Source organism: Onthophagus taurus, chromosome 11 (assembly GCF_036711975.1).
Source record: "Onthophagus taurus isolate NC chromosome 11, IU_Otau_3.0, whole genome shotgun sequence".
NCBI classification, from domain to species: domain Eukaryota; kingdom Metazoa; phylum Arthropoda; class Insecta; order Coleoptera; family Scarabaeidae; genus Onthophagus; species Onthophagus taurus.
Window position 1 is genome coordinate 167907 of NC_091976.1, and position 26051 is coordinate 193957.

At 34.3% G+C, this 26051-nt stretch overlaps 1 protein-coding gene across 11 annotated transcripts in view; it reads left to right on the forward strand.

Moving 5' to 3' along the window:
• Window positions 1-26051, forward strand: part of LOC111429368 (Otopetrin-like a) — a 97560-nt gene that overhangs the window by 40731 nt on the left and 30778 nt on the right. For 10 of the 11 annotated variants that reach the window (XM_071199774.1, XM_071199776.1, XM_071199771.1 and 7 more), the window contains exons 2-3: window positions 5896-6048; window positions 6321-6448. In XM_071199774.1, coding sequence (XP_071055875.1) covers window positions 5911-6048; window positions 6321-6448 — 266 coding nt within the window. In that variant the 5' untranslated portion in view covers window positions 5896-5910. Of the gene's footprint in view, window positions 1-5895; window positions 6049-6320; window positions 6449-13575; window positions 14095-26051 lie in introns of those variants that run through there. The other variant, XM_023065260.2, reaches the window with a different exon arrangement.

Consider the following 26051-nt stretch of genomic DNA (forward strand, 5'->3'; position numbering starts at 1 on the left):
TAAATCAAAAATAATTCGAAATTTACAAAAAATCATATCGACTGTATTTTTAAGAATCCTGATGTGATATTTATGTTAAATTGAATTTAAAAATTCTAGTTTATGATATGATATGAAAACTATAAGGTAATATTATTGAAATTTCAAGAAAAAAAATATGAAGGAAGAAGTTGTTAAATTTATAAATCAAAAATAACGTGAAATTTTCAAATAATCATATCGACTGTATTTTTAAGAATCGTGATGTGATATGTATGTCAAATTGAAGCTGAAAGATTCTAGTTTATGATGTGATATAAAAATTAGAAGATAATATTATTGAAATTTGCAGGAAAAAAATATTAAAGGAGAAATTGTAAAATTTTTAAATCAAAAATAAGGCGTAATTTTTAAAAAATCATATCGATTGTATTTTTAAGAATCATGATATTAATTGAGCTTCAAGATTCTAGTTTATGACATATTTTATTGTTTCATAAGTACCGTCAGGTTCATTATATCCGGAGTTGTCCGGGTGGCCTTAATATGTTTCGTTGTCGCCAGTGAATTGATTAATTTAATTTAATAGTCTAAGCACATTTTGCTGTCCAATTATCGAAATTGAAATTTATGGGGTTGATGTACATTCAAAATGTTTTATTTAATTGTAATACGTTATCTTATCATACAAGAGAATAACCAATAATTTTTGATCCTTTGAAATAGTTGTATGAATGGAAGTTTACATCAAAGGTTGATTTCTTTGCCGACTCACATGAATTATCCTTCAGATTAATCTTTATACATATACAGGGCTGTTCCGGTGACTCGGGGCATAAAATTAACCTCATATACTAGAGCAAAAATGATGACGATTTGTGAAAAAAAATTATTATAAAAGTCTTTAAATGGTCAAGATATAGGCCATTCAGAAATTTTAACATATTTTTCTAAATATTTTCAATACCATTTATGGTAGAGCGTTGAAATTTGGTACAGGGTAAACAAATATCAAGCAAAATCATTGAACCAATTTTGACTTTGATCGGGCGGCGGCAACCATGCTATACAAGTGTCCCTAAAATTTGTTTACTCAGAACTTTTTTGTTCGCTCGTAGTTGTCCCCCCTGATCGCCGGATCTTACACCTGTAGATTTTTATTTATGGGGACGCGTTAAATCGCTAGTTTACTGCGTTGAAATAACTTCACTTGATCAACTGAGGTTGCGAATTGTTGATTCATTTGATCAACTTCGAACTGAGATCAATGTTCTCCGCAGAGTGCGCTTTAATTTAAAACGGCGATTTCAGGCGTTCATTGATGCCGGCGGGAGTGTTTTTGAACATCTGCTTTAGTATTTTTTTGTTCTTTTTTATTTATTACTATTTGTTTATAATTTTATTGTTCTTGTTAATATTTTTGTAAAAATTTTTGTTATGTTCTTGTTTGTTGTTACCGTGAAAATTAAATTTATTATTTTGGAAATTATATTCTTTTATTCAACTAAAATAAATTAACACTGGATTTACCTAAGTCTGCACTTAGAAATTTATGCAAGTAATGGTTATTAGCTCAGTTCGTTTTTCAATTGTCATCGCCAACTCAGATCTTGCGGAATATGTTTCCTTTTTTTTGTTTGTTACGATTGAAATCAAAGCTTAACATTTTCGCGTATAACACGAAAACGGTCAATGTTATCCAAATTTTCAAAGAGTGATAAAAATTTCTAAAATAAATTTTCTATTAAAAAGTACAAAAATAAATGTAGGGTTACGGGCGAACAAAAAAGTTCTGAGCAAACAAATTTTAGGGACAGCCTGTATAGCATGGTTGCCGCCTCCTGATCAAAGTCAAAATTGGTTCAATGATTTTGTTTGATATTTGTTTACCCTGTACCAAATTTCAACGCTCTACCATAAATGGTATTGAAAATATTTAGAAAAATGTGTTAAAATTTCTGAACTGTGATGGCCCATATCTTGGCCATTTGAAGAGTTTTATAATATTTTTATTTCACGAATCGTCATCATTTTTGCTCTAGTATATGAGGTTAATTTTATGCCCCGAGTCACCGGAATAGCCTGTATGTACAGGGTGTCCAAATTTCGATGGGTTTGCAGGGTATCTCAGTTATTATGAAAGATAGAAAGTTGCGGCTTTCGCGAACCTGAGCTACTTTTTTGTGAAACTTACAATGGCGCAAACCAAATTTTCATAGCCCTCTTCGTTTTTGATATACAGGGAGTGTTTGAAATTTACGATTTTCAGACACCTCCTGTATCTCGGCTTACATTGGATGGTCAAAAATTGAATTACCGTTTCTCCATATTCAATAGCAAGAAAGTCGAAAATTTGATATTTTGCCGTACCATGAACAAAAAGCTTATTTTACCTGAACTAAAAATAGTTTTCGCTTCATTATCAAGGCCGAGTTGATTTTCAAAATATGAAAATATACGTAAAATTCTCTCCATACTAAGCAGGGATTAATTTCTCAGCCTTAAAATAAAATTCAAAAATTTTTAAGTCATTATACCTCTTCTAACATCTATCCTGGGACACACTGTATAAATATGTCTATGCCTATTTATTGTAGTTTTCCTCATATGTATTGGGAAATTTATAATTTCATCCCTTTCCGGTACTCAATCCAGTACAGTTTACAGGTTATAGTAAAATGTATTGAATTTTGTTGATGTCTGGATTGTATACATAGATAAAATGTGTTCCTTTACCTTTTTGAAGATCGCTAGTAGATCTTTTCTGTACAGGGTGTCCCAATTTCGATGTCCACATAGGCTATCTCCGAAACTAAAAGAGATAGAAAAAAAGTAGCTTACATGTCATGATCTCGTTTTTCGAGAAAATGCTAATGCCGAAAATTCCGAACAGCTATCGTCTTTTGTTTTCGCCCTATCGGCAAAAACTGAAAACTTTGCGAAAACGACAATCGCGAATATCTCACTTATTATCAAAGATGGAGTATTATAAATAAAACATTATATGGGCAACTTTTTACGAAGAATTCAGTGGCGTAGGTAGAATTTTTTTCCCATCTTTTATTTTCGAGATTTGAGACATAACTTTATTTTTTTAAATGGAAACCATAGTTGGCTATGACCTAAAATAATTTGTTATTTTCTTTTGATAACAAATATATATAGTTTGTGGGGTATATTTCTTATAGTTATTGAATAATTAACAAAAATTCATTTTGTTCTATCTAAAACTAATGTATGTATTTAAAAGTTAATGTTGCTATGGTGATAACCATACATACTATGATGGAACATAATGTATCAATTTTTTTTGTTCTTTCTAAAACTATTGTATGTATTTAAAACTTAATGTTGTTATGGTGATAACAATGCCACGATGGAAAACATTGGGTACCTTCAGCAGGTGTCAACAGTTGAATTAAATCAGTCAGCTAGTTGTAAGAGCTTTAATACAGCGGAACGAAATCGGCTGAACAAGCAATTGAGAATTAGCAGTTCAGCATAACCTAAAACTATGGCCAACAATAATATTTTTGAAAATTTTGTGTTATTACAAGAGATAATGGATGATGATGTTGATTTTAAGGCTCATTTCATTTTATACAGTTCTGCCAGTTTTCAAAATTAAAGGGGAGAAACAAAAAATATTAATCCTAACCTAGAATTTCACAACCGCTGACAAACTAAGCGCAGATTACTTACGCTGAGATATTTACTAAACTGCTGCGTAACAGCGCTGACTTAGCATATCGTTCAGCCGCGACTGCTAATATAGCAACTTAACAGTTGACACCGGCTGAACGTGCCCATTGTTTCCAATTATTGCCAAACTTTGTAGTAGTATTTAAAAATTCACTGACAACTCTGGCATTATGTGCTGGTGCTCTGTCATATTGAAAATATATCATTTGAGACTTATTTAATGGCAAATTGTCGACCAAAGGCACAATGTGCTGCCTTGATATATTGAGGTATTACCTGAGTTTAAGTTTTTATGGTAGATACTATATGCCAACATTCTATTATCTAAAAGGGCACACCATACATTGAACCTCAACCTTCTTTGAACACTCAGAGACTTCATTGGTCCAGATGACATTTTGAACAAACAGCAGATTATTTAATTTTTCTAAATATCATCTACAAAATTCTAATCTTAGATTGACATCTCCTGCACGTAAATAATGAGTTAGGCCCGCTTTGTATGGTTTATACATATTTTTCTTTCATATTCGGAAGCAGCGGTTTTTGGGTCAGACGTCTTGTTCAATTTCTCTGCAAGATGTTGATGGATTTATCGCAAGTGAAGCCAACACATTGACTTCATCCTCTTGCAGGCCATTTTGGTATGTTTTTGCACGTGGTTTGGGGATGGACCAAAAATCTATTAAATTTTCTGCTAACCGGCTGAAGGTTCTTACGTGCGGTTGTCTTTTTTCTGAATACCTTGTGAAATATAATTCCGCGACTAACGTCGCATTCTTATCTGATAACATATAGCATTCCATCATGTTACATTTTCATAATTTTCGAAGTTCATTGTAAAGTTTTATTTAGTTTTGTTATACTTTGACACCTAACATGCTGGTGCTTCGTATCAGCACATAATGCCAGAGTTGTTATCGAATTTTTAAATACAAACTTAAGCAATTATTTGATACATTATGTGCCATCATAGTATGTATGGTTATCACCATAGCAACATAACTTTTAAATACATACATTACTTTTAGATAGATCAAAATGAATTTTTGTTAATTATTTAATAACTATAAGAAATATACCCGACAAACTATATATATTTGTTATCAGAATAAAATAACAAATTATTTTAGATCATAGCCAACTATGGTTTCCATTTAATAAAATAAAGTTACGTCTAAAATCTCGAAAGTAAAAAATGGGAAAAAAATTCTACCTACGCCACTGAATTCTTCGTAAAAAGTTGCCCATATAATGTTTTATTTATAATACTCCATCTTTGATAATAAGTGAGATATTCGCGATTGTCGTTTTCGCATAATTTTCAGTTTTTGCTGATAGGACGAAAACAAAAGACGATAGCTGTTCGGAGTTTTCGGCATTAGCATTTTCTCGAAAAACGAGATCATGACATGTAAGCTACTTTTTTTCTATCTCTTTTAGTTTCGGAGATAGCCTATGCGGACATCGAAATTGGGACACCCTGTACAAACAGGTACAGAAAAGATTTTATTTCTAATATTACTTCTTGATCTTTGTTGTTGAAAGATTTTATATTCCAGCATCCAATTCTCACTGTGTATGGATTTCTCAATCGCATCTCATTTCTCGTTGGGTTGTCATCAGTTAATCCAATCCTATCCGAGGCTGCAAAATTAGTTCTATGAGCAGATGTTTCATTTACCACAAGCAGGTCTTTCAAGCAAGCACCCAACGGTCTTCATAAGCAGAGTTATCTTCTGAATTGATTTTAATATCTCTGAGGTTAGATTAATGCCAAACCTATATTGACTTATTATTATTTGTAGAAAAAACTTCTTTCTGCAACAGCCACACTTCGTAGTTGGATATATCTGGTTCACAAACCACAAAATCCTTTGATGGTGGCTTGGCTACGTTAGGAATGTTTCATTCAAAAGATTTTTTTTTCAAAAGTTCTAGCCCGGCTTGAAAAGAGCTTGAATTTTTCTTTATTTGCAACAGTATGAAATAATTAATAATAAAAATCAATATTGTATATTTAGGCAAAAAAATCTTTAGTTTATAATTTATTCAGAAAGCAACACAACGAGCTGACATTGAACATGTTTGCAATCTAAATCCTATAGCAAGAGCCTACTTGGCTTAATGGGACTCCTTCAAAATTTCAGACAAAAAGAAGTTAATTGCTTCTTGTAATATATTAACACACAGTAAACTATTTCTTTTTTTCAGTACAAACTTTCAAATATGCAAAGGTGTCCTTATATCCATGAGATGAAAGAGCGATTGCTTGGCGAACAGATTCCGATGGAAGTGTTACCGAAGAAAATACCTGACCCACCCCCTTTAATAATGGACCAACAACCAGTAGCTACTGTAGTTAAGGTAAACCGCCCGCTTAAATAACTAATGAAAACAAAGCTACATTTGTAACAAAAATACGAACAAGACCGGAAACACTAATTCCATTCATTCCGGGCCCTTCCGCTCCGGAAATTTATTTACTCCTATTCACGTTACGCGCGACTCGCCCAGCTTACAAACGTTCAAAATGTGCGGTAGACGATATAAATAATACGAGAGACTCATTACTCTAATCTATTTCATTTATTTTTAGCACTTTCGTGTTTATTTTTGATACGTTTTTTCGTGTTTAGTTAAATTCGGACGGATATGGATCCCATACGTCTCCAACGCATCGCACAGACCGAGTGCCTTTAATGCCCAAGTCTTCCGACGAGGATCTCGACTGTGGCGAGAAGAAATACCATCCAAAGAATGCAAAGTAAGTAACATGTATCCAAGAAAATTACAATTGTAAATCGTCGAACAAGCCCATTGGATAACAGAGCTTGAAATCGATTAACTTATCTCTTGAAATTATACTGTATTGTTACAACAACAGCCGACGTTTCCATGTTATGTTTTGACATGAAATATGTATTAAAACAGTTGTTTGCCCATGAAAACCGCATCAGTATTGATTGACCCGGAATACTGTAAGCATCTCGGCGTATCATCGCGCAAGCTAATAACGACACAGAACTTACAGGGCGTTTCAAAAATATTTACCCAATCTCATAATATAATTAGGTATCCAAATTAATGATTATATACAGTAAAATATTACGATAATGTTTTTTGTCCACGACTACCTTATAATATATACCTTATGAATGAGTTTTCTAAAACAAAATGGTAGTCATTTTTCACGGAGTGAATAATAGCGGTGAATAATAATCATTATTCACGGGTAGCCATCTTGACCAGACTAATAATAATTATTTGAAACGTTAAAAGTTCAAAAAACGTCAATTTAATTCAATTTTTTAGGAGTTTCTAAATGTTTGACATTAAAAAAACCTAAACAACTTCCTTTTTTCGTATGATTTAAGCATAAATTAATTAATTTTCGTAAAGAAAACGACGTTTTATAAAACTGACACTTAATTTTGACAAATTGTTGTGAAGTTGGTTGCAGTGAGTAACATTGAATTTGTGTCACATTGACGTTTAACCTTTATTCAAAAATTTATTTAAAAAATAAGTTTATGGAATCAATTTCAATAGTCGTGGACAAAGTATAGTATTCTACTCGCATATAATAATATACTATTTTTTGTATCCACAACAATAGTTTGTATTTTCACATAAAAATTCCGAGAATTGTATTAGTACCTATAATAACGTTATAACGAAAACGTAAATTTCCATAGAAAAATAAATATAAATATATATATATAGAAGCATTACTCCCCACTATTTTTTCGGTCAAATTGATTTCAACGCCTCTAGTGGTCTGTGGTACCTATTACTTTTAATAAAGCGCGAAATTTAAAAGTATTTTTATTCAGTTAATGATTATTAATTATTGTTTTCAAACTTCCACCAGTCAACATGAAAATGATAACAGCAAAGGTATCATTTTCATGTTGACTGGTGAAAATTTGAATTTTGTTTTCACTTCGTTTTGTCAGCAACGCATGCACTTTCGACTCTTCAGAGTACCACGAGAAAAAATGAAAGGAATTTTGGCGTAATGTCATCAATAGAACGACATAGTTTTAAAGTTCCCGCTTGACTTTCAAAATGGCCAAAATGGCGGCAAACCGCGGTACTTTGTAAATCTAGGGACTTTAAACAATTTTTGCTTACAGTACCATCTAGCCGTCCGTGGTACCCATTAAATATCTGTCTTTTTTTAAACGTATTGAGTTAACACACCGTGTAAATTTCTAAAATTCCTATCAAGTTAACATGTTATAAAATCGGTGGTCTACAATCAACTTTTTTTGCTAAATTAATAAGCTAACTTCAAATTGCACTAATTTTAATGATGGAGACTGTGAATTTTATGAACATCGAAAAACGTTAATTTCAAATGATAATGATGTAAATAAATAAATGTATAATATACAGGGTGATTCACATAAGAACCGACACAGAGCAGGGACATGTAGAGGACAATAAATTAAGATGATTTAACGCAACTTATTTCTCTACTAAGTTGTACCCCTGAGGAGTTATAGGCCTTCAAAGTTGGGTCTTAAATTTTTAAAACATTGAATATCTTCGTAATACATTAAGTTAGAAAAACCAAATTTGGTATACGTTATGAGTGTATCGAAGGTATTAATTGGTAGTATTAATTGAGGCATTTCAAAGGGTTGATTAAGGGTGATGGTCCTCTCAATTTTGACGGATGGCCTTTTGGGGGATTTAATACATTATTACCTCATTTCATGTGGAATTTAATTCTAAAACTTTTTTTAGTCTTATTATTTTAAACTCAAATAACTAAAGACACGTATTTCGTTAATGCTACCTAAAATCATTGAAAATTCAGTAGTCGGCTGTGAAATTGTACGTCAAACTTGACAAATAGGTTATAAAACCTTGTTGTCAAATAATTTTATAACCTATTTGTCAAGTTTGACGTACAATTTCATAGCCGACTACTGATTTTTCGCTTATTGTAAGTAACATTACGAAATAAGTGTCTTTAGTTATTTAAGTTTTTTATGAAAACAACAAAGTTTTTTAAAAAATAATATGACTAAGAAAAGTTTTAGAATTAAATTCCACATGAAATGAAGTAGTAATGTATTAAATCCGCCGAAAGGTTAAAATAATCTGTCAAATTTTAGGGTACCATCACCCTTAATCAACCCTTTGAAATGCCTCAATTGAGTTCAATTTGCTTTCAATTAATACTCTTGGTACACTCATAATATGTACCAAATTTTGTTTTTCTAGCTTAATTTATTATGAAGTCCTCTGCATGTCCCTGCTCTGTGTCGGTTCTTATGTGAATCACCCTGTATATAATATATATTTATATATTATATAAATAAATATTAGAAATTAGAAATATAAAAATCATTGGTCTACGCTCAACATTTCTGCTAGGTTGATGAATTAACATCAAAAAACGTCACTGTCAAGAAGAAATGATGCAGAATGTCAATTTTTAATAAGATATATCAAATTTTTAAAATTATGAAAAAAATGTCTTAATCGGTGGTCTAAACTCACCGAATATTAAATTTTTAAATTTAATATAATTATTATAAATTATAATATAATAGTAATATTTAATATGCTACTAAATATCTTTTGAACGAGACAGTAGTCGAGGTGTATTGTTTCGAGACGTATAAACGTGTATATTTGAAACTGGGAGAAATTGCAATAAAAAAAGTCAGTCTACGGCCATTTCCGCAGGCGTGGCGTCGAAGAGTTAAATAAGCTACAGCAATTTCGCATTACTCGTAAATTGTTGCGCTGGTTTGCTTCCTATACATCCGGTCGATCTCAAACTGCATATATTGGCAGGTATAAATCCCCTGTCGATTCCAGTTACGTGTCATGTACCATAGGGTAGTAATAGTAACCTGTTTCCTTTATAATTTTCAATTTATAGAACTACTGTTTTTCTTGTACTATTCGCTAACATTGCTTAATGTATGCTGATGAGCTGAAGATTTTTCTTCCTTGTTCGTAATATAAGTCGTACTGTTTAACAGAGCGTCCTTGGCCATCTCTGCAATTTCAACACGGATAACATTATTTTATTCATGTACAAGCTGAACAATGGTCGCTCTAATTCCCAACCTCTCCCGAGCAGGAGTAATTTCCGTGTTTCTCCTGGTCAGCTCTGGTATGACTTTATATTTTATGCATCCACATCACGGATAATTGCGTATTGATCCTCCAGAGCCGAGGTGCATTTTAGTCAAACCAAGATTTTATTTTAAACTATAAAATCATACAATTTAAAGTTTACGAGAAATTACTTTAAAAGAAGGTTTTATAGTTATAAAATGCTGTTGGTGATATAAATAAGAGATATGGATTAAATTCTTGATAAGATAATAAAGATTGATGTTATGCTCTGCAAATCTGTCCATAGCACTTCCTACAATATGGGACAGGTATTGATCTATTGGATAAGTGGGCATTTCAAATGTTAAAGCAACTGAAGAACATGGAGTTCTACCATTTCATCCACATTTTCGTCTGAATCTTATACAGTCGTCATGCATCTCTAAATATAGTCGGGATTCATCACTGTACACCACTCTATACACACTATAAACATGGTTGTTGAATTTGAGCCGTTAATAAAAACACAGGATGTAGCCAATAAGATTGCAAAGGTTTGATTTTCTATCTATAGCAACTTCGTTTATTACCTTAATAAGATTCCCTTTGCTTGGCCAGATCGCGCTCCTTCATAACAGTTCTAGTATTATCGAGTATTATCTAGTATATCGGTTACAGTTAGAGGTTTTTCCTCGCAGACGGTGTCAGTCTCATCCGGCGTACCTCAGGGAAGCATTCTTGGACCTCTGCTTTTTAATATTTATATTAATGACATATTTAAATGTTTTAAACACGCTAACTGTTTAATGTATGCAGATGATCTAAAGATCTTCTGCCGCGTGTCAAATCCTAGAGATTGTTCTGCTCTTCAGCGTGATCTATACGAACTTGCTCAATATTGTTGCACAAACTTCATCACCATGAATTATAGTAAATGCTTTACAATTACTTTTACAAAAAAGCCTGGTCCCATACGCTTTGACTACATCATTGGAGGGAAGTTGTTGAACAGGTTTACTTCTATAAGAGATTTGGGCGTGACGTTTGATAGTAAGCTATTATTCGGTGAGCACGTCGATTCGGTGATTAGCAAGGCGTTTCGTATGCTTGGTTTCGTCATGAGATCGGCTGCTGATTTTACCGACACTAATTCATTAATGACTCTCTATTATACGTATGTATTTAACATTTTGAATTATTGCACTGTTGTATGGAATCCACAATATAATATATTTGTGGAACGATTAGAGCGTGTCCAAAAGAGTTTCGTTCGTTTTTTATGCTGGAAATCTCATACTACCTATGCTGACTACAACTCGGCGTGCCAATCTTTCCACTTGTTACGACTCGGCCAACGGTGACTTGCTAATGATATAATACTTTTATATAAAATAATTCATAATATTTATAAATCATCCTCGCTTACATCACTGATTAACTTCCACGTCCCGCCCAGATCGCTTCGTTTTGATTTTCTGTTCTTTACTACAACTCCGCGCACTAACTCCTATCAGCATTCGCCATTGCTGCGCTCTGCTCGCTCTGCTGACCGTCTTGCCATTGATATATTTGCGTACGATTCCTTAATCTCCTTTAAAAGAGCGACCCTTGCTGCTGTTGGGAACATGCCGTATATAGATTAATTTATATAGATTGATTTATACTTACAATTAGTTCTTGTCCTTTCACGTGCTGATTGTTAGATACCTCGGTTTTTTTCTTTTTCTTTCTGTTATTTTTGTTAAATTACTTATGCAATTTGAGATACTGATTTAAGTTTATTTGTGTCCTTTTTTTCTTTCTTATTGTATTTTTTTAGTGGCACAGCTTGAATTAGGTTTGTCCTGTGCTGTGTCCCGTGAGCGTAAATAAATAAATAAATTAGCGTTGAGCTTGAGGACAGAGGAATATTTAATGAATTTTAAAATTCTTTGTATGACATCTATAAAATAAGCCTAAAACGACAATAAGCCAAGCAAGATAGTAAGAAGTTGCGATTTTGTCGGTAATAAACAACTAAGATTATCAGTTGCAGCCGGTAATGTTGATTATTAGTTTCTTCAATCATCATTATCCTTGCCTCCACCGCTCGTTGTGAACCTTGACCTGTCATAAGTCATAACAGTTCCGAATTTTTATTATTGATCAGGGATTTCTAGTATACGGGCATTAATCTTGTCATCTCCAAATGTTGTAGTATGTTTCCAACGCCAGCCTTTGCTACCAATCATTGTAAAAATCCACATCCGATAATAGTCAAATTTTGAATTATTCCATAGACCTCTCTGCATGCAGAGTGGAGCCGCTTACCAACGACAAAAACATTTTTTTTAACACACTGCTCAACGTGAATGATAAAACCGAAAACTTTGAAGAGTTTAGACAAACTGAGACAAATAAGACTGGCACCTTGAATTACCTTGTAGTATTATTTTTACTTTTATGTGAAATAAGCTGATATAGTATTGAGAGCAGCAAGAAATCTAACGATAATATCTTGCTTGATCTTGAGTGAGTTTTCTATAGTCGACTCAGAAACCAAAATAATTCTTCTCTAAAATGATACTTTCTAGCATGCTGCTCATCGGAAATGATAAAATTGTCTTTATTATTAACAAATACTCTAAAAGCTATAGAGCTACTGAAACTAAGGTTCTCACATTCTTACAGTTACTTTATATCTTAAGACTGTATGTGCAATATGCTCTTTACTTTCCTGTGTTATTGGGTCCAGCCCATAAGCTAATTTTGTAATTGTGTCAGAAACAATGGCCTGATTAGGAGCAAGAAAGATAGGAAGTTGACCAAGAACTATTATTTTCACAAGTCTGTTCTTCTTACGCATATCTTACACAAGTTTCTGGTAAAGTCTTCTAAACTTGTACTTTTTCTGCCTAACTTGATGCTAATGCATACCAACTTCTACAAGGCGAAAAAAATGAGATAGTATCCATCTTATTAACAAAAATCTATCAACTTTGGTTTGCAACCTCTTCGACATTTTAATAGAAAAAGGATTACGAGATAAAATTGCGTTAAATGAAACATCAGGGGCCATCTAGAAAATGTCTATTTTCCCCCATGCACTCATCGAATAATACCATTTTCTATCAACATCTGAATTACTTACACAAAATCATTTTTGATAAACTATCAGATATCACCATTTTTGTCGTAGTAAAAACTTTAATTCTTAGGTTAATCCCACTCTGTTAACGTTGAGTTGAGTACCTCTTATATATCATTTATCTCATAAACTGAAAAGAAATTTCTATTGAGAACTTTAATTAGGGCAAAGGACAATAAAAAATTTTTAAAGCCAGAAAAGGATGATTACTTTTTTGCCATAAGCATGCATTTTTGTTAGGTATTCAGGTATACATGTAATTGGAGCCATTCTCTGTATATAAAGTTCACTAATTTTGACATGTTCTTTTACAAAAAGTTTTAGCCCAATTTCTTTTTACAGAAATAAAGACTACTTTTTTCCGAGATAATGATGAACCTAGAATTTCGCATGACTATTAGGGCTTTGATATTGTGGAATTCCGTTTTAATTACGGTTTTCTGGAAATGCACATAGTTTCTCACCCATTGTCGTTTCTACCGAAATCGTCGTATAGAGAGAGCATAATGGCTGTTGAGCTTTCGTTGTTTTTGGGTGAGGTCAAGTGGGGTCAGTAGGTCGCGGTAGTGCTTCCGAGGCCCGGGAAGCTCAGAGCTCCCGCCAATACGAGAATAGCGACGCGGGTCACGTGGGCACAGCATCCCTTCTCCACATAGATCGCGCCGCTTCGACGAAAGCTCGAGTCTGACGGCGGCATCCCCGAAGCTCGTTCTTTTCAACGCGAGAGATTTCGCGCGCGTCAAAAAATACCTCTTTATCCGTAAAAATGTCGATAAGTACAAAAATGAGCACGGTTAAAAACTCATTTTCTTTGTACAAATTGGGTGAAAAAGCAGCTTTTTGAGCTTTTTCTCTGTTCCGAATCCGGCCTAAGACATCGATTGAATCAATTTTGTCCTCTCTGGGAAGGGAACTGAAATGTGATTTAGGGCATCGAAAGAAGTTTTATAGAAAAGTTAAAAATTACATATAAAAGAAGAGATTTTATTTTTGGGGTGACAAAGAATTGAAATGGTTGGAGCCGAAATGAAGGTGGCGACGGTAGAGGTGGAGTCGGTGGACAATATGGCCACCCTTCCGGTATCGAGGGCTTATGGTGGCGGCGGCGGTGGCGGAGGCGATGCGACCACTGTCGAGAGGAACAACTCAACCAACAAGGAAATGGAACTTAAAATGGTTCAACCCAAGCCGGATAAGAGGTGAACGACGAGTTCTTTGTTCTTCATTAGCCATTCAACGTTTAAAACGGTTCCGTTGCTCAATGCGGAATTGACGTTGAATATTTCATTACGCAATTTAAACGTGACATCACATTTGAATTTTATGTGAAAGAAAATAAAAAGTTATTTTTAATAGTTTTCTATTAATAATTTTTCTTTAAGTAAATACTTTGGAGACGAGTTACAGAAAAAAACCTTTTTTTTTAGTGATAATTACATAAGAGTGTAAGATATATATTATACGTCGTGACATACAATTTAAAGTTGATTCTCAATAACGTTCTGTCATCCACAATTAAAAAAATATTTATTTTTTTGTCAGTGTTATACAAACTATTCTACATAAACCTAACGATAAACGTATATACAGGATGTTCAACGCCATTTTCATAAATCATCTTGCTTTCAATAATTTTAGGAATTTCAATTAAAAGCATGATTAATTTACGGCCGCTGTTAATTGAACTAAAACTAGAACTAATACGAGCACTATCACCAGAACTAAAAACTTTTGGGTTATGCCGTGTGTTATTCTTCTTTTTAATATGGATATCCATATTGGTAGGCTACTGTCTGTTCATTGTCAATAGGTCCTTCTCGGAAGATGACAGTCCAACAGGTCCAACTGGCTTATTAATTTTTGCACTTTTAAGGAGTCTGTCGTTTTTCATTCTTTTTATACAGGGTGAGTCAGAAAGAATGGGAAATCCGAATACCGGAGATACTAGATACCAAAATATGATGATTTAATGTAACATCTCTTATACAAATGTCAGTGGTTTTCGAGACATAGAGTGTTGAAAGTTAAATTCTTATTTCGAAATTTCTTGATAATTTTGAAGGTTTTTGTACTATTAACATAAAATTTGGTAGTTTTATGTTTTCGAGCATGAGAAATACGAATTTGAAACTTGTTTTGTTATTGCTCGTAGAGGGCGCTAGATACACGCTGCTCGTTTGATAAATCAAATCATAAGTTTTTTGGCTCGACAGCTACGACCAATAAGAGCTGCAAATCACAAAGAGCATTCAATTTTACATAAAAAAGATACTCTTATTGAAATTGTCTAAGTTTATCGGTTTTCGAACTATTTACTTTTAAATGTTTAAATGTATTTTTTCTTCTACAATATTTATTTTTTAACATAAGCAAAGTTGGGTTATTTTTCCGCTTATGTTTCGACAATTGCCTGTTAATTGTCAACATTGATCTAATTTCCGTGTGCAATAATCATTTTTACCAACAATAAAGTTATTACCAATTTGAAGATGCCACGACGTAATGAGTTTTTTAATAGTGAGAAATCCAGATTTAAGTCCACTGGATTTTTGAAAATGGTCACAATATTCTATTGTTATTAATTAATTGTTATTGTTATCGATTATTATCGTTACTAATTGCTATAGTTACTGTGTTATTGATTTTAAATGTTAACCTTAAAATTAACATTAATTGTCTCCGGTATTCGGATTTCCTATTCTTTCTGACTCACCCTGTATATTTGTCCCAGAACTTCATCTCAGATTTCCCACCTTCATTTCTCTGTTCCACCCATCCGAATGTAGTAATCTTTGGAGATTGTCTTCAGAATCTGCAATAAGGCTCTACAGGAATCTGCTTTCCCATTTTTAATCCACCTCCTTTGGAAAGGTTTTCTATTATCTATTATCAGATTAAATATGAAAGGGCTGAGAGAGTCTCCCTGTCTAATCACTGTTTACATATACATACATATATGTCCTACGCCGATTTTTGTTTTACATTGAGTGTTAATGTACTATATTAGATTAATTAGCCTATGGTTTCACATTGTATTTCTACGAGATCCTTTAAGCGCACTCTGTCAAAAGCCTTTGTTATATCGACAAAGCACATGTACGCATGTTTATTAAAATTACTACAGCCCTAATCGGCTTTTGGCCTTATTCGGTTTGCCTATCCGTTCCTTGTTATCTCGAGCTGATATCTTCCAACTTCACGCCCTCAGCCATGTCTTTGCGGCGTGTTCGAATCTTTTCATTGATCGTCCGGTTGGTCTTTTTCCGTGCATTGGGCTATACAGGGTAATTGAAATTCGACCCCCACCATTGGAATCTGAGAAACCATAAGAGATACAGAGATGGTTAAATGGGGGCAAAGTCGCGTATCTTAGAGCTCATCATTTTTCAACTAAGTTTTTGGATCTAGCCGTTTTAGTTTTTAAAATATGGCCGAAAAACAAAAAAAATACTTTTTCGTTTTTTGCCTATAACTTCTTTATTTTTTGTTTTTTCGTAAATCTGAAAAAATATTTTTGAGGCAACTTTTTATGAAAAATGTCATGACACAACTAGAAATTTTCTCCGACGTTTCGTTTTCGAGAAACTACCATCAGGTTTATTTTTTTTTTATGAACGCCATATTTGATTTTCACACCAAAAAATAGGATAATTAATTCTGATTTCAATGATATGTTACACAATGTATTTCATTTAAAAAAAACATTGAATTATTCAAAAAAAAAAATAAACCTGATGATAGTTTCACGAAAACCAAACGTCGGAGAAAATTTCTAGTTGTGTCATGACATTTTTCATAAAAAGTTACTTTAAGAATGTTTTTTCAGATTCATGAGAAAACGAAAAATAAAGGAGTTATAAGCAAAAAACGATAGTCATTTTTTTGTTGTTCGGTCATATTTTAAAAACTAAAACGGCTAGATCCAAAAACTTAGTTGAAAAACGATGAGCTCTAAGATACGCAACTTTACCCCCATTTAACCATTTCTCTATCTCTTATGGTTTCTGAGATCCCAATGGTGGGGGTCGAATTTGAAGTACCCTGTATATCGTTCTATTCGGGTATCTTCTGATAACGTGCCTCGCCCACCGTAATTTTTGGCTTTTTGCATAGTCGGACAGAAGGAGTTTCTTGTTTTGCTGGTATATTTCGTGGTTGTACCTCGCCGTGCAAAGGTTGTTCTTATTCCATCGATTCCAGGAACCTTTTTATTCTTCGTTGCCCCTAGAGCTTTCCAGGTACTTTTAATTTCTTCTTGATCACTTATTATTTGTCCCGATTTATTTTTGCACAGGGTAAAGTTTGGTTAGTGTGCCTGTCTCAGTTGCTTCAGATATTTATACTATTTTCTCGTATCGTGCGCTTCAAAATCCTCTTCCATCATGAGGATTGGGTTATTTTCATAGTCTCTCTTCTTTGTTCTACATATTTTTGCGCTCTTCTGCGGTTGTCTCCAAAGATCCTTCTCTTTTCCTTTATTTGTTTTGTAATATATTATGTAGTTACGATAGGCTCGATTTCTCAATTCTATGAGATTTCGACATTCCTCATCAAATGATTTCTGTATTTTTTGTTTTCGTTCTGTTCCCAAAGTCTTAGTAGCGGTTGTCATTATAGTGTCCTTTAGGTTGTTCTATTGCTAATTGATCTCCATTCCGCTCAGTAGTTTGAAACCTTATGGGAAATATGTTTGTCAATTTTTCCCAGATATTCTTCCTCACTCCTATCTTGGCGTTCATCTGGCGATCTTGACATCGTTCGAAGAGGTAGCGCCGTATAATCTGTCTAGTTGTTGGTAGAAATCCTCTTTTGTGCTTATCTCTTTATCCTGTGTCTGTTTTAATTTGCGAATTTTATTTAGTGTTTGTTGAGCTCATGATATGATAAGCATTAGTACATTCCATGTTGCAATTCCTTGCTTAAGTCGTTTTCGATAGTCCCATCCGTAGGCTCTATTGAATGTTTCGTAGTAGGTAAGTTTTTTCGGGTTCGGATTCCTAAACATAGCGTTTAATAGGGTTCCTAACCCTGTTTCCCACCTGGGCTGGTTACTGCGGTCTTCCGCAGGGCTGCTCACATTTCTAGGGTTCAGCACCGTAGAGGTGAACCCTAGAATCCTTTTTTGCTACGCTATAATTAGCAGATAGTTCCTCCAAGGAATCAACACTGCCCTTGGTTTAATTTTTGCTCGTTCTATACGTAAATTTCCATGTTTCGACAATAATAGGTTTGTCTGTATATCGTTACACCATATATTGATGGGTTTTTGGGCATTTATTGCATACGTTTTCTGAATGCCTGCAACTTCTCATCAATTTAGGTATTGACTGGGCACATAGTATGTCTTACAACTTTGAACAAAGATAAAGGCATCAACATTTTTAGCGATTGTAGCGTTTGTATCGGTCACATATTCGCTGATATCTGCTAGTTCTTCGGCTGAATAGACTTCTTTAAAATACTTCTGCCAACTTTCTATTGGCACAATCTTGGTTTGAAGAAATTCCTTTGCTTAGTGTTTCCATTTTCTCAACATTTTCCACACCTTCCTTTGCCGTCTATACAGGTCGTACGTCATATCACACGTAAAGTTTATCACAATTCTTTTTTTATAGCTTTTATTCTAGCATTTACTTCATCTCTGACACGCGTATACTCAGTGCCCGCTTCGGGTTTTCAAACACTATTTTAGACATTTTTGTTTTGTATGTTACAATAATAAGAAGTTCCATCCTCTAATTCCATAATTGTAAATGTATTATTATGCAATTGTTTTATCAAAATATAATACAATTATCAAAAAAAAAAATTTGTCGGTGCTATTGGCTCGCAGTTTTCGTGTTAGAAGGGTTTCCAACGAAGTCGATCAATACTTTCAAGGCATTTAATTTTCGCTCAACTATTACACACCACATACCAAGAAAATTGAATGGTAATTACATAAAATAAGATAGTTAGAGACGATATGTCATTATTTATTCATATGTAAGCACTAAAGGGTTAAATGTAAAGTGATTTTTAGTACGACATTGTTTAAATAAATTCGTATAGTTATCAACATCTTCGTAGGTGGAGATTGAACTGATGATATCCAATTTGGCCTTTTTGTAGTTCACAATTGGGTTGGGGTTGGGTTGTATACAGGGCGTTTTCGCTGCCTGTTTGGCTAGCTTGTCCACCTTCTCATTGCCCTCAATGTCTCTGTGACCTGGAACCCACCATAGAGTAACGTCATTGCCCCTAGCAAATTTTGTCAGGTTGCTAGTACACTCTCTGATCAGTGCGGAGTCACGCGTGTAGGCCTGAATTGCCTTTAGGGCGGCCCAACTGTCTGTGAAAATGTTTATAGATGCACCTTTCCTTTTGTAGGTTCACTGCGATGCAGAAGATTATAGCAAGTACTTCACTTGAAAAATGGTTATGTCCGAGCTGAGGGGCAATTTAATGGGGCTGTTTGGTCCACTAATGACCATGCCTACTCCGAATCCAACTGTCTTTGAAGCATCCGTGTACTAGACAAGGGCTCCCCTTTTTAGTTGAGGTCCGCCCTTCGTCCAATCATCCCTGCTTCTAAATATGACCTTATACGACTGGTCGAAATTGTATTCTATCGGTATAAGGTCAGTTTTAATTTCAATCAAGTGATTTAGACATGGGTCCTTGAGGATTTCGAGGTGTCCTCTGAGGTTACCCTGCATCAGCTTGAGTGAAGAGCATGCTACAAATAAATGTTTTCCAACACCATCTTCAATTTCAAGCGATTATTAAGTTTTGTTTTTCAAATGGCTGCATATATTTTTCTTCGCGTCATTGGATAGAGTTCGTTTTTTTGAATCCATTGATGTACAATACATCCATTTTAAATGTAATATTAGCAGAGAAAAGACACCTGTAGTCAGACACATACAGGCTGTATCTGAATGACATGCCCAAACTTCAGGGGGTGATTCTTTAGGCAATTTTAAGGGTACTTTGATATATAAACCATGGGCGACTTGGGCTCCCCTAAGGAGCTACACCCCTCCAAAAATGGCGAAAAATTTTGGTTTAATTTTTTTTTCTCAAAAACCATAAACGCTAGGATAACGAAATTTGGGGAATATGTTTAACTGGTAGTAGGGCACGTTTTCACCCTATTTGTACTTTCAACCTATCCTTCTAAACTACTAAACGTAACCACCCCCTTTACATTTTTGCTAAAATTTTTTTATGCAGAGGGTAAATGCATTCAAAAAAAATTACATAGGTAGATGAAAGTATCCTAAAACATTTTTATCTCTCTAAAATTTTTCCAAAAACGACTAATTTTTGAGAAAAAAAATAATAAAGTAAACACTGCCCGTTCAACAACGGGGTTGTTGATCAAAAGTTGGAATGAATTTTTAATGAAAAAATCTTAGTAGGCTTTGCAATCTTTGTCAGTAATATTTTTGACGTTTAAATGTCAGTGGTTTTCTTACTATTATTATTGTTTTTCAAATTAATTTATGAATAAAGTTCTACCGCATTTAGGCTCGTTCACTCGACGTTTCAAAATTTTAAATAAAACAATAATAATAGTAAGAAAACCACTGACATTTAAACGTCAAAAATATTTCTGACAAAGATTGCTAAGCCTGCTAATATTTTTTCTTTAAAAATTCATTCCAACTTTCGATTAACAACGCTACAGCTTAACAGTTAGTGTTTGCTTAATTAATTTTTTTCTCAGAAACTATTAACTTTTCGAAGAACATCAGAGAGGCAAAAAGTTTTAGAATATTTTCGTCTATCTAAATAAAATATTTCCAATGTATTTATCATCGTCATAAAAAAGATCTAGACAAAAATTGAACGGGGGTGGTTATGTTTAGTAACTTAGAAGAGAAGATTGAAAGTACAAATAGGCTCGAAACATGCCCTATTATAAGCTAAACATATTTCCCAAATTTCATTTTCTTGGTGTTAATGGTTTTCGGGAAAAAAAAAATAAACCAAAATTTTTCGCCATTTTTGAAGAGGCGTAGCTCCGCAGGGGAGTCGAAATCGCTGATAGTTTATATGAGAAAGTACCCTTAAAATTGCCTAAAGAATCACCCCCTGAAGTTTGGGCACGTCATTCAGATACACCCTGTATACAGGTTGTCACACAAGGATGCCGCAAGCTGTAATTCAGTCATTTACATTCCGATTTTCATGAGCGAGGTATCAAATGAAAGGGTTTGATGAATACTATGATTCATGCTACAAATAAACTTTTTCATGGGTCTGATTACTGCTACGTAGGCCCAATGACCCATTCGTGGAACCTGCGGCAGATTTGATTAGCCATGATGGTCTGTTTCCTTGCCTTGTCTATGTAGGAGTTCCAGTTTAATTTACTGTCTAGTATTACCCTAGGTATTTAACTTCTATTTTGAGATTAATAGTTCTGCTTTCAATGGCGAGTGCTCTCAATTCTAGGTTCCTTCTCTTAGTGAACCCATTGCCCATTGCTCCAGCACCAAGTGCTGATAAGTACTAGGGCTTTCTGCATTAGTTGAGTTATGATTGTGTCATATTTACCTAGGATTGTGTTTACCAGGTCTCAGCATACCCCTGAATCATGAATTCATTTTTGGTTAAGGTGTTCATCAAGTCATCAACTACCATAGGAGAGGTGGGAGCACTCCCCCTTGGAGACATCCTTTTCGCGCCTTAAAAGTCAACGACTCGCCTGTTAGACTGGCTGTGATCTGCCGACTTTTCAACATGGCACCATTTGATTGTCGACGGATGTATATCTTTTACGTTTAAAGCATTCTCTATGTCTATGAAAGCACATAGGCCTATCTCTTTGGTTGCAGTTGGCTCCTCTTCCATTGGAGGATACATCCATTCCTCAAACAGAATCAAAAAGGTATCTTGCTCTCCACTTTGATGGCAGACTAAACTGGAAGCATCATGTTAAACAAGAAGCTGAGCAGAGTAGACTTAAATCGAACCACGACAATTTTGCGTTACCACGAATAAATAGCAACCGAACTGTATCCATTGAAGGATTCTCCATTACTCAAGCAGAATCAACAACATATCTGGGACTCCACCTTGCTGGCAGGATGAACTTAGATTCAAAAGTAGATAAATTTACTGGTTAGTCGGTTGATTCTTCCAACTTCCAACCACATAGATTAGTTTATCAACCTGGATTAACAGGATACAGCTGTTGAATAGTACTAAGCCATCTAATCAATTGATTATCCAACGTGGTCGTTATGTAATCAATCAAGCACTGCATGATGACCTCAAAATCAAATGGGTCTACGAAAGTCTGCTGCGATTGATCAAATGGAACCGTGACAACAAGACATTTATTCATGCAATTTTTATTTTAACATTTTACAGTTATTAGACATGGTCAGTTAGTTTCAAGGGAAGCGAATTCATTATCGCCTTTACCTTTAAACGATTCATTTCATACATGTGTGCTCGATTTTAGCAGCGTATAATGATGCTAAAGACGATGTTTGCTGATTCTACTACTAAACTGATACTCTATATTCATATGTTACCAATTTAAAGACTTGAAGAGTTAGAGAAGTGAGGAAGACAGATTAATGTGAATAACCTGGGCGAAAGGCCCTGATTGATAGAATAGATTTAGTTTAGTTGAGTTCTTGCAGTTATTATAAATATAATTTATTTAGTTCTGATTGTATTTTTAATTTGAGTTTGAAAATTATAAAATAGGTTCAAAACTCGAGTTGTGGAATGGTTTCGATCAGTCCTTAAATCAATTGGGTTTCTCATGCCTACTTAATATCTTGATCAATACAGCTTTTACTGTTCGTAATGTTATATCCACACCATAAAACACCTTAAAACACGGCAACCCACCTTCGGGAAGTAATTACCTTAAGTGTTCTTGTCTGTACCTTGAATAAACTAGAAATTATTTCTGAAAGCTACCTTCTATGGAAATCTTGTTTTTTCTTCTTTTGAAACTGTAAAAGGTATTAATGGTACAATATATGACGGTTGTGAAGTTAGCCATAGATTCTAGCCATAGATTTAAAAATCGAAAAATGACCGATTTTTGCAACTCGAAACGCAAATTAAAATTCATATTTGAGTTTAGCACTCTTAGAATAACCCGTATACAAAAATTTACGGGGGGGTGTTTTCATTTAAGGGAGTAAAAAAATCCCAAAGTTGTGAACATTGCGTGCGCGCGTATACTGTTCGACCAAAATCGAAAAATGACTAATTTCTGCAACTCGAAACGCAAATTAAAATTCATATTTGTGTTTAGCGGTCTTAGAACAACCCGTATACAAAAATTTACGGGGGGGTGTTTTCATTTAAGGGAGAAAAAAAATCCCAAAGTTGTGAACATTGCGTGCGCGCGTATACTGTTCGACCAAAATCGAAAAATGACTAATTTCTGCAACTCGAAACGCAAATTAAAATTCATATTTGTGTTTAGCGGTCTTAGAACAACCCGTATACAAAAATTTACGGGGGGGTGTTTTCATTTAAGGGAGAAAAAAAATCCCAAAGTTGTGAACATTGCGTGCGCGCGTATACTGTTCGACCAAAATCGAAAAATGACTAATTTCTGCAACTCGAAACGCAAATTAAAATTCATATTTGAGTTTAGCGGTCTTAGAACAACCCGTATACAAAAATTTACGGGGGGGTGTTTTCATTTAAGGGAGAAAAAAAATCCCAAAGTTGTGAACATTGCGTGAGCGCGTATACTGTTCGACCAAAATCGAAAAATGACTAATTTCTGCAACTCGAAACGCAAATTAAAATTCATATTTGTGTTTAGCGGTCTTAGAACAACCCGTATACAAAAATTTACGGGGGGGTGTTTTCATTTAAGGGAGAAAAAAAATCCCAAAGTTGTGAACATTGCGTGCGCGCGTATACTGTTCGACCAAAATCGAAAAATGACTAATTTCTGCATCTCGAAACGCAAATTAAAATTCATATTTGTGTTTAGCGGTCTTAGAACAACCCGTATACAAATATTTACGGGGGGGTGTTTTCATCTAAGGGAGTAAAAAAATCACAAAGTTCTGAACATCGCCTGCGCGCTTGGAAATTCAGAGTTTTTGATTATTAGGTTGAAAATATGTAAGAACGGATGTGAGAGTGTAGGGGCGCAATCGTTGACTAAAAATGTAGGAATCTCATCTGGGCCAATTGTAGCCTTTGTCTTGAATTTTTTGAAAGATTCAACCATTTCGTCGTAACTGACTTCGGAGATACCAAAGGTGACAGAATTAGTATCATAAACAGCGTGATCGTTACCAGTAGGTTACCAAATGATGCAGGACAGTACATAGCCTCAAAATGATCGACAAATAAGTTAACTACTGTTGGCAAATCGGACACACTTAAGAGAGCCTGGAGATCTTATATTGTTTCTGCTTATATTAACAAAACGCCAAACGTTTTTTGGTTCTTTTCTTATGTCCCTCAGAGATTTGACATAAACTTGTGCGATGATATCTGCAATGAGTTTTTCTATACAATTTATGGTGGTGTTTTTTTAATCTAAGCATTCTTATTAGGTTAATTGAATGCAATACAGGATATTTCGAGCTTGCATGCTTGCCCTCAGATTTAAGTACGTGAGCGTCCAGGCCGTTGTATAATGCTTCATAAAAAACATTACAGTATTGTTCAACCGATGATAACGTAAATAGATGAGTCCAGTCGATGTTAAGCAGTACCTCGTACATGTCAGGCAGATAAGATAACATCTCGAGCTATCAAATGTGTAGGCACCGTTACCGAAATAGTAAGTAGTAATGCCGATTGGTAATTATCTTCTCGTACCAATGTAAAGTCTCACTGTTTAATTTGAAACTCAAGTTTGAGGAAGCAAGTATCAAATCAAGAGTTCTATCAATGATATTCATTACATTATTTAATTGCAGAAAGTCATTATTACTTCAATATTAAAATCACCCATGACTATGGTATCCAAAGACATATCCAACATTGATTCAATGTAATCGAAGGTGTAACTATACATACATTCCTCCAGGTGTAACAGGTGGGAAATAGCAGACAACAATGTTAAAGGCCGATTTCGTCTTTTTAAAGTCAATCCGTACAGCTTTCAAGTCAATTGATTCAATAGGACAGGAGGCAATCATGATATTCGAAGTAGCAACTCCGGAATTAACAGCCAGTAACATCTCTCCACCCTTATGGAAAGATCGATCACATCTAAAAACGTCATACCTGTCTGGAAAGATCTCGTAGTCTAGGACGCTCTTCTTGACCCAAGTTTCACTGAGAGCAATAATATCAAAGTCTGATGCATCGACCAAAGTAAAAAATTTGTTTTGATAGTATATGTTGTACTCTTTTCGTTGGGAAGTTACTAGTTTTTCTTAACAATTCTCGGACATCCATTAATGAACTGTATTCTTAAATCATTTTCACCGTATTCAAAATCCGCATCTAACAAGGGAAATGAACAATCAAAGAAAATTTTGCGTAAACTTGTGGATGAGGCTCATTGGAAATAATTTAATTGGTCCTTATTTTTTGCCGGATGGTTTAACTAGCGCAGCATACAATGAATTTTTACATAACAATTTAATAGGCCTGCTTGACCATGTACCTTTAGAAAACAGATGTAATGTGGCTTTCCAGATGAATGCCTTGCACACTATTCCCAAAATGTTGAAAATTCATTAAATGAAATGTTTCCTAATGGTTGGATTGGGAGAGGAGATCTAATTCCATAGCCTGCAAGGAGTCTTGATTTGACGCCCCTTGATTTTTATGTGTGGGGCCACATGAAAGAACATACACCTAACATACACCCTATGTTTACACAAGTCAACTCTAAGGATGAATTAATAGAAAAAATCAAAAACGAAGCATATGTTTTAAAAACGTTAATTACAATTACCCCCCCATAAATTTTTGTATAGGGGTTGTTCTAAGATCGCTAAACTCAAATATGAATTTTAATTTGCGTTTCGAGTTGCAGAAATTAGTCATTTTTCGATTTTGGTCGAACAGTATACGCGCGCACGCAATGTTCACAACTTTGGGATTTTTTTACTCCCTTAAATGAAAACACCCCCCCGTAAATTTTTGTATACGAGTTATTCTAAGACCGCTAAACTCAAATATGAATTTTAATTTGCGTTTCGAGTTGCAGAAA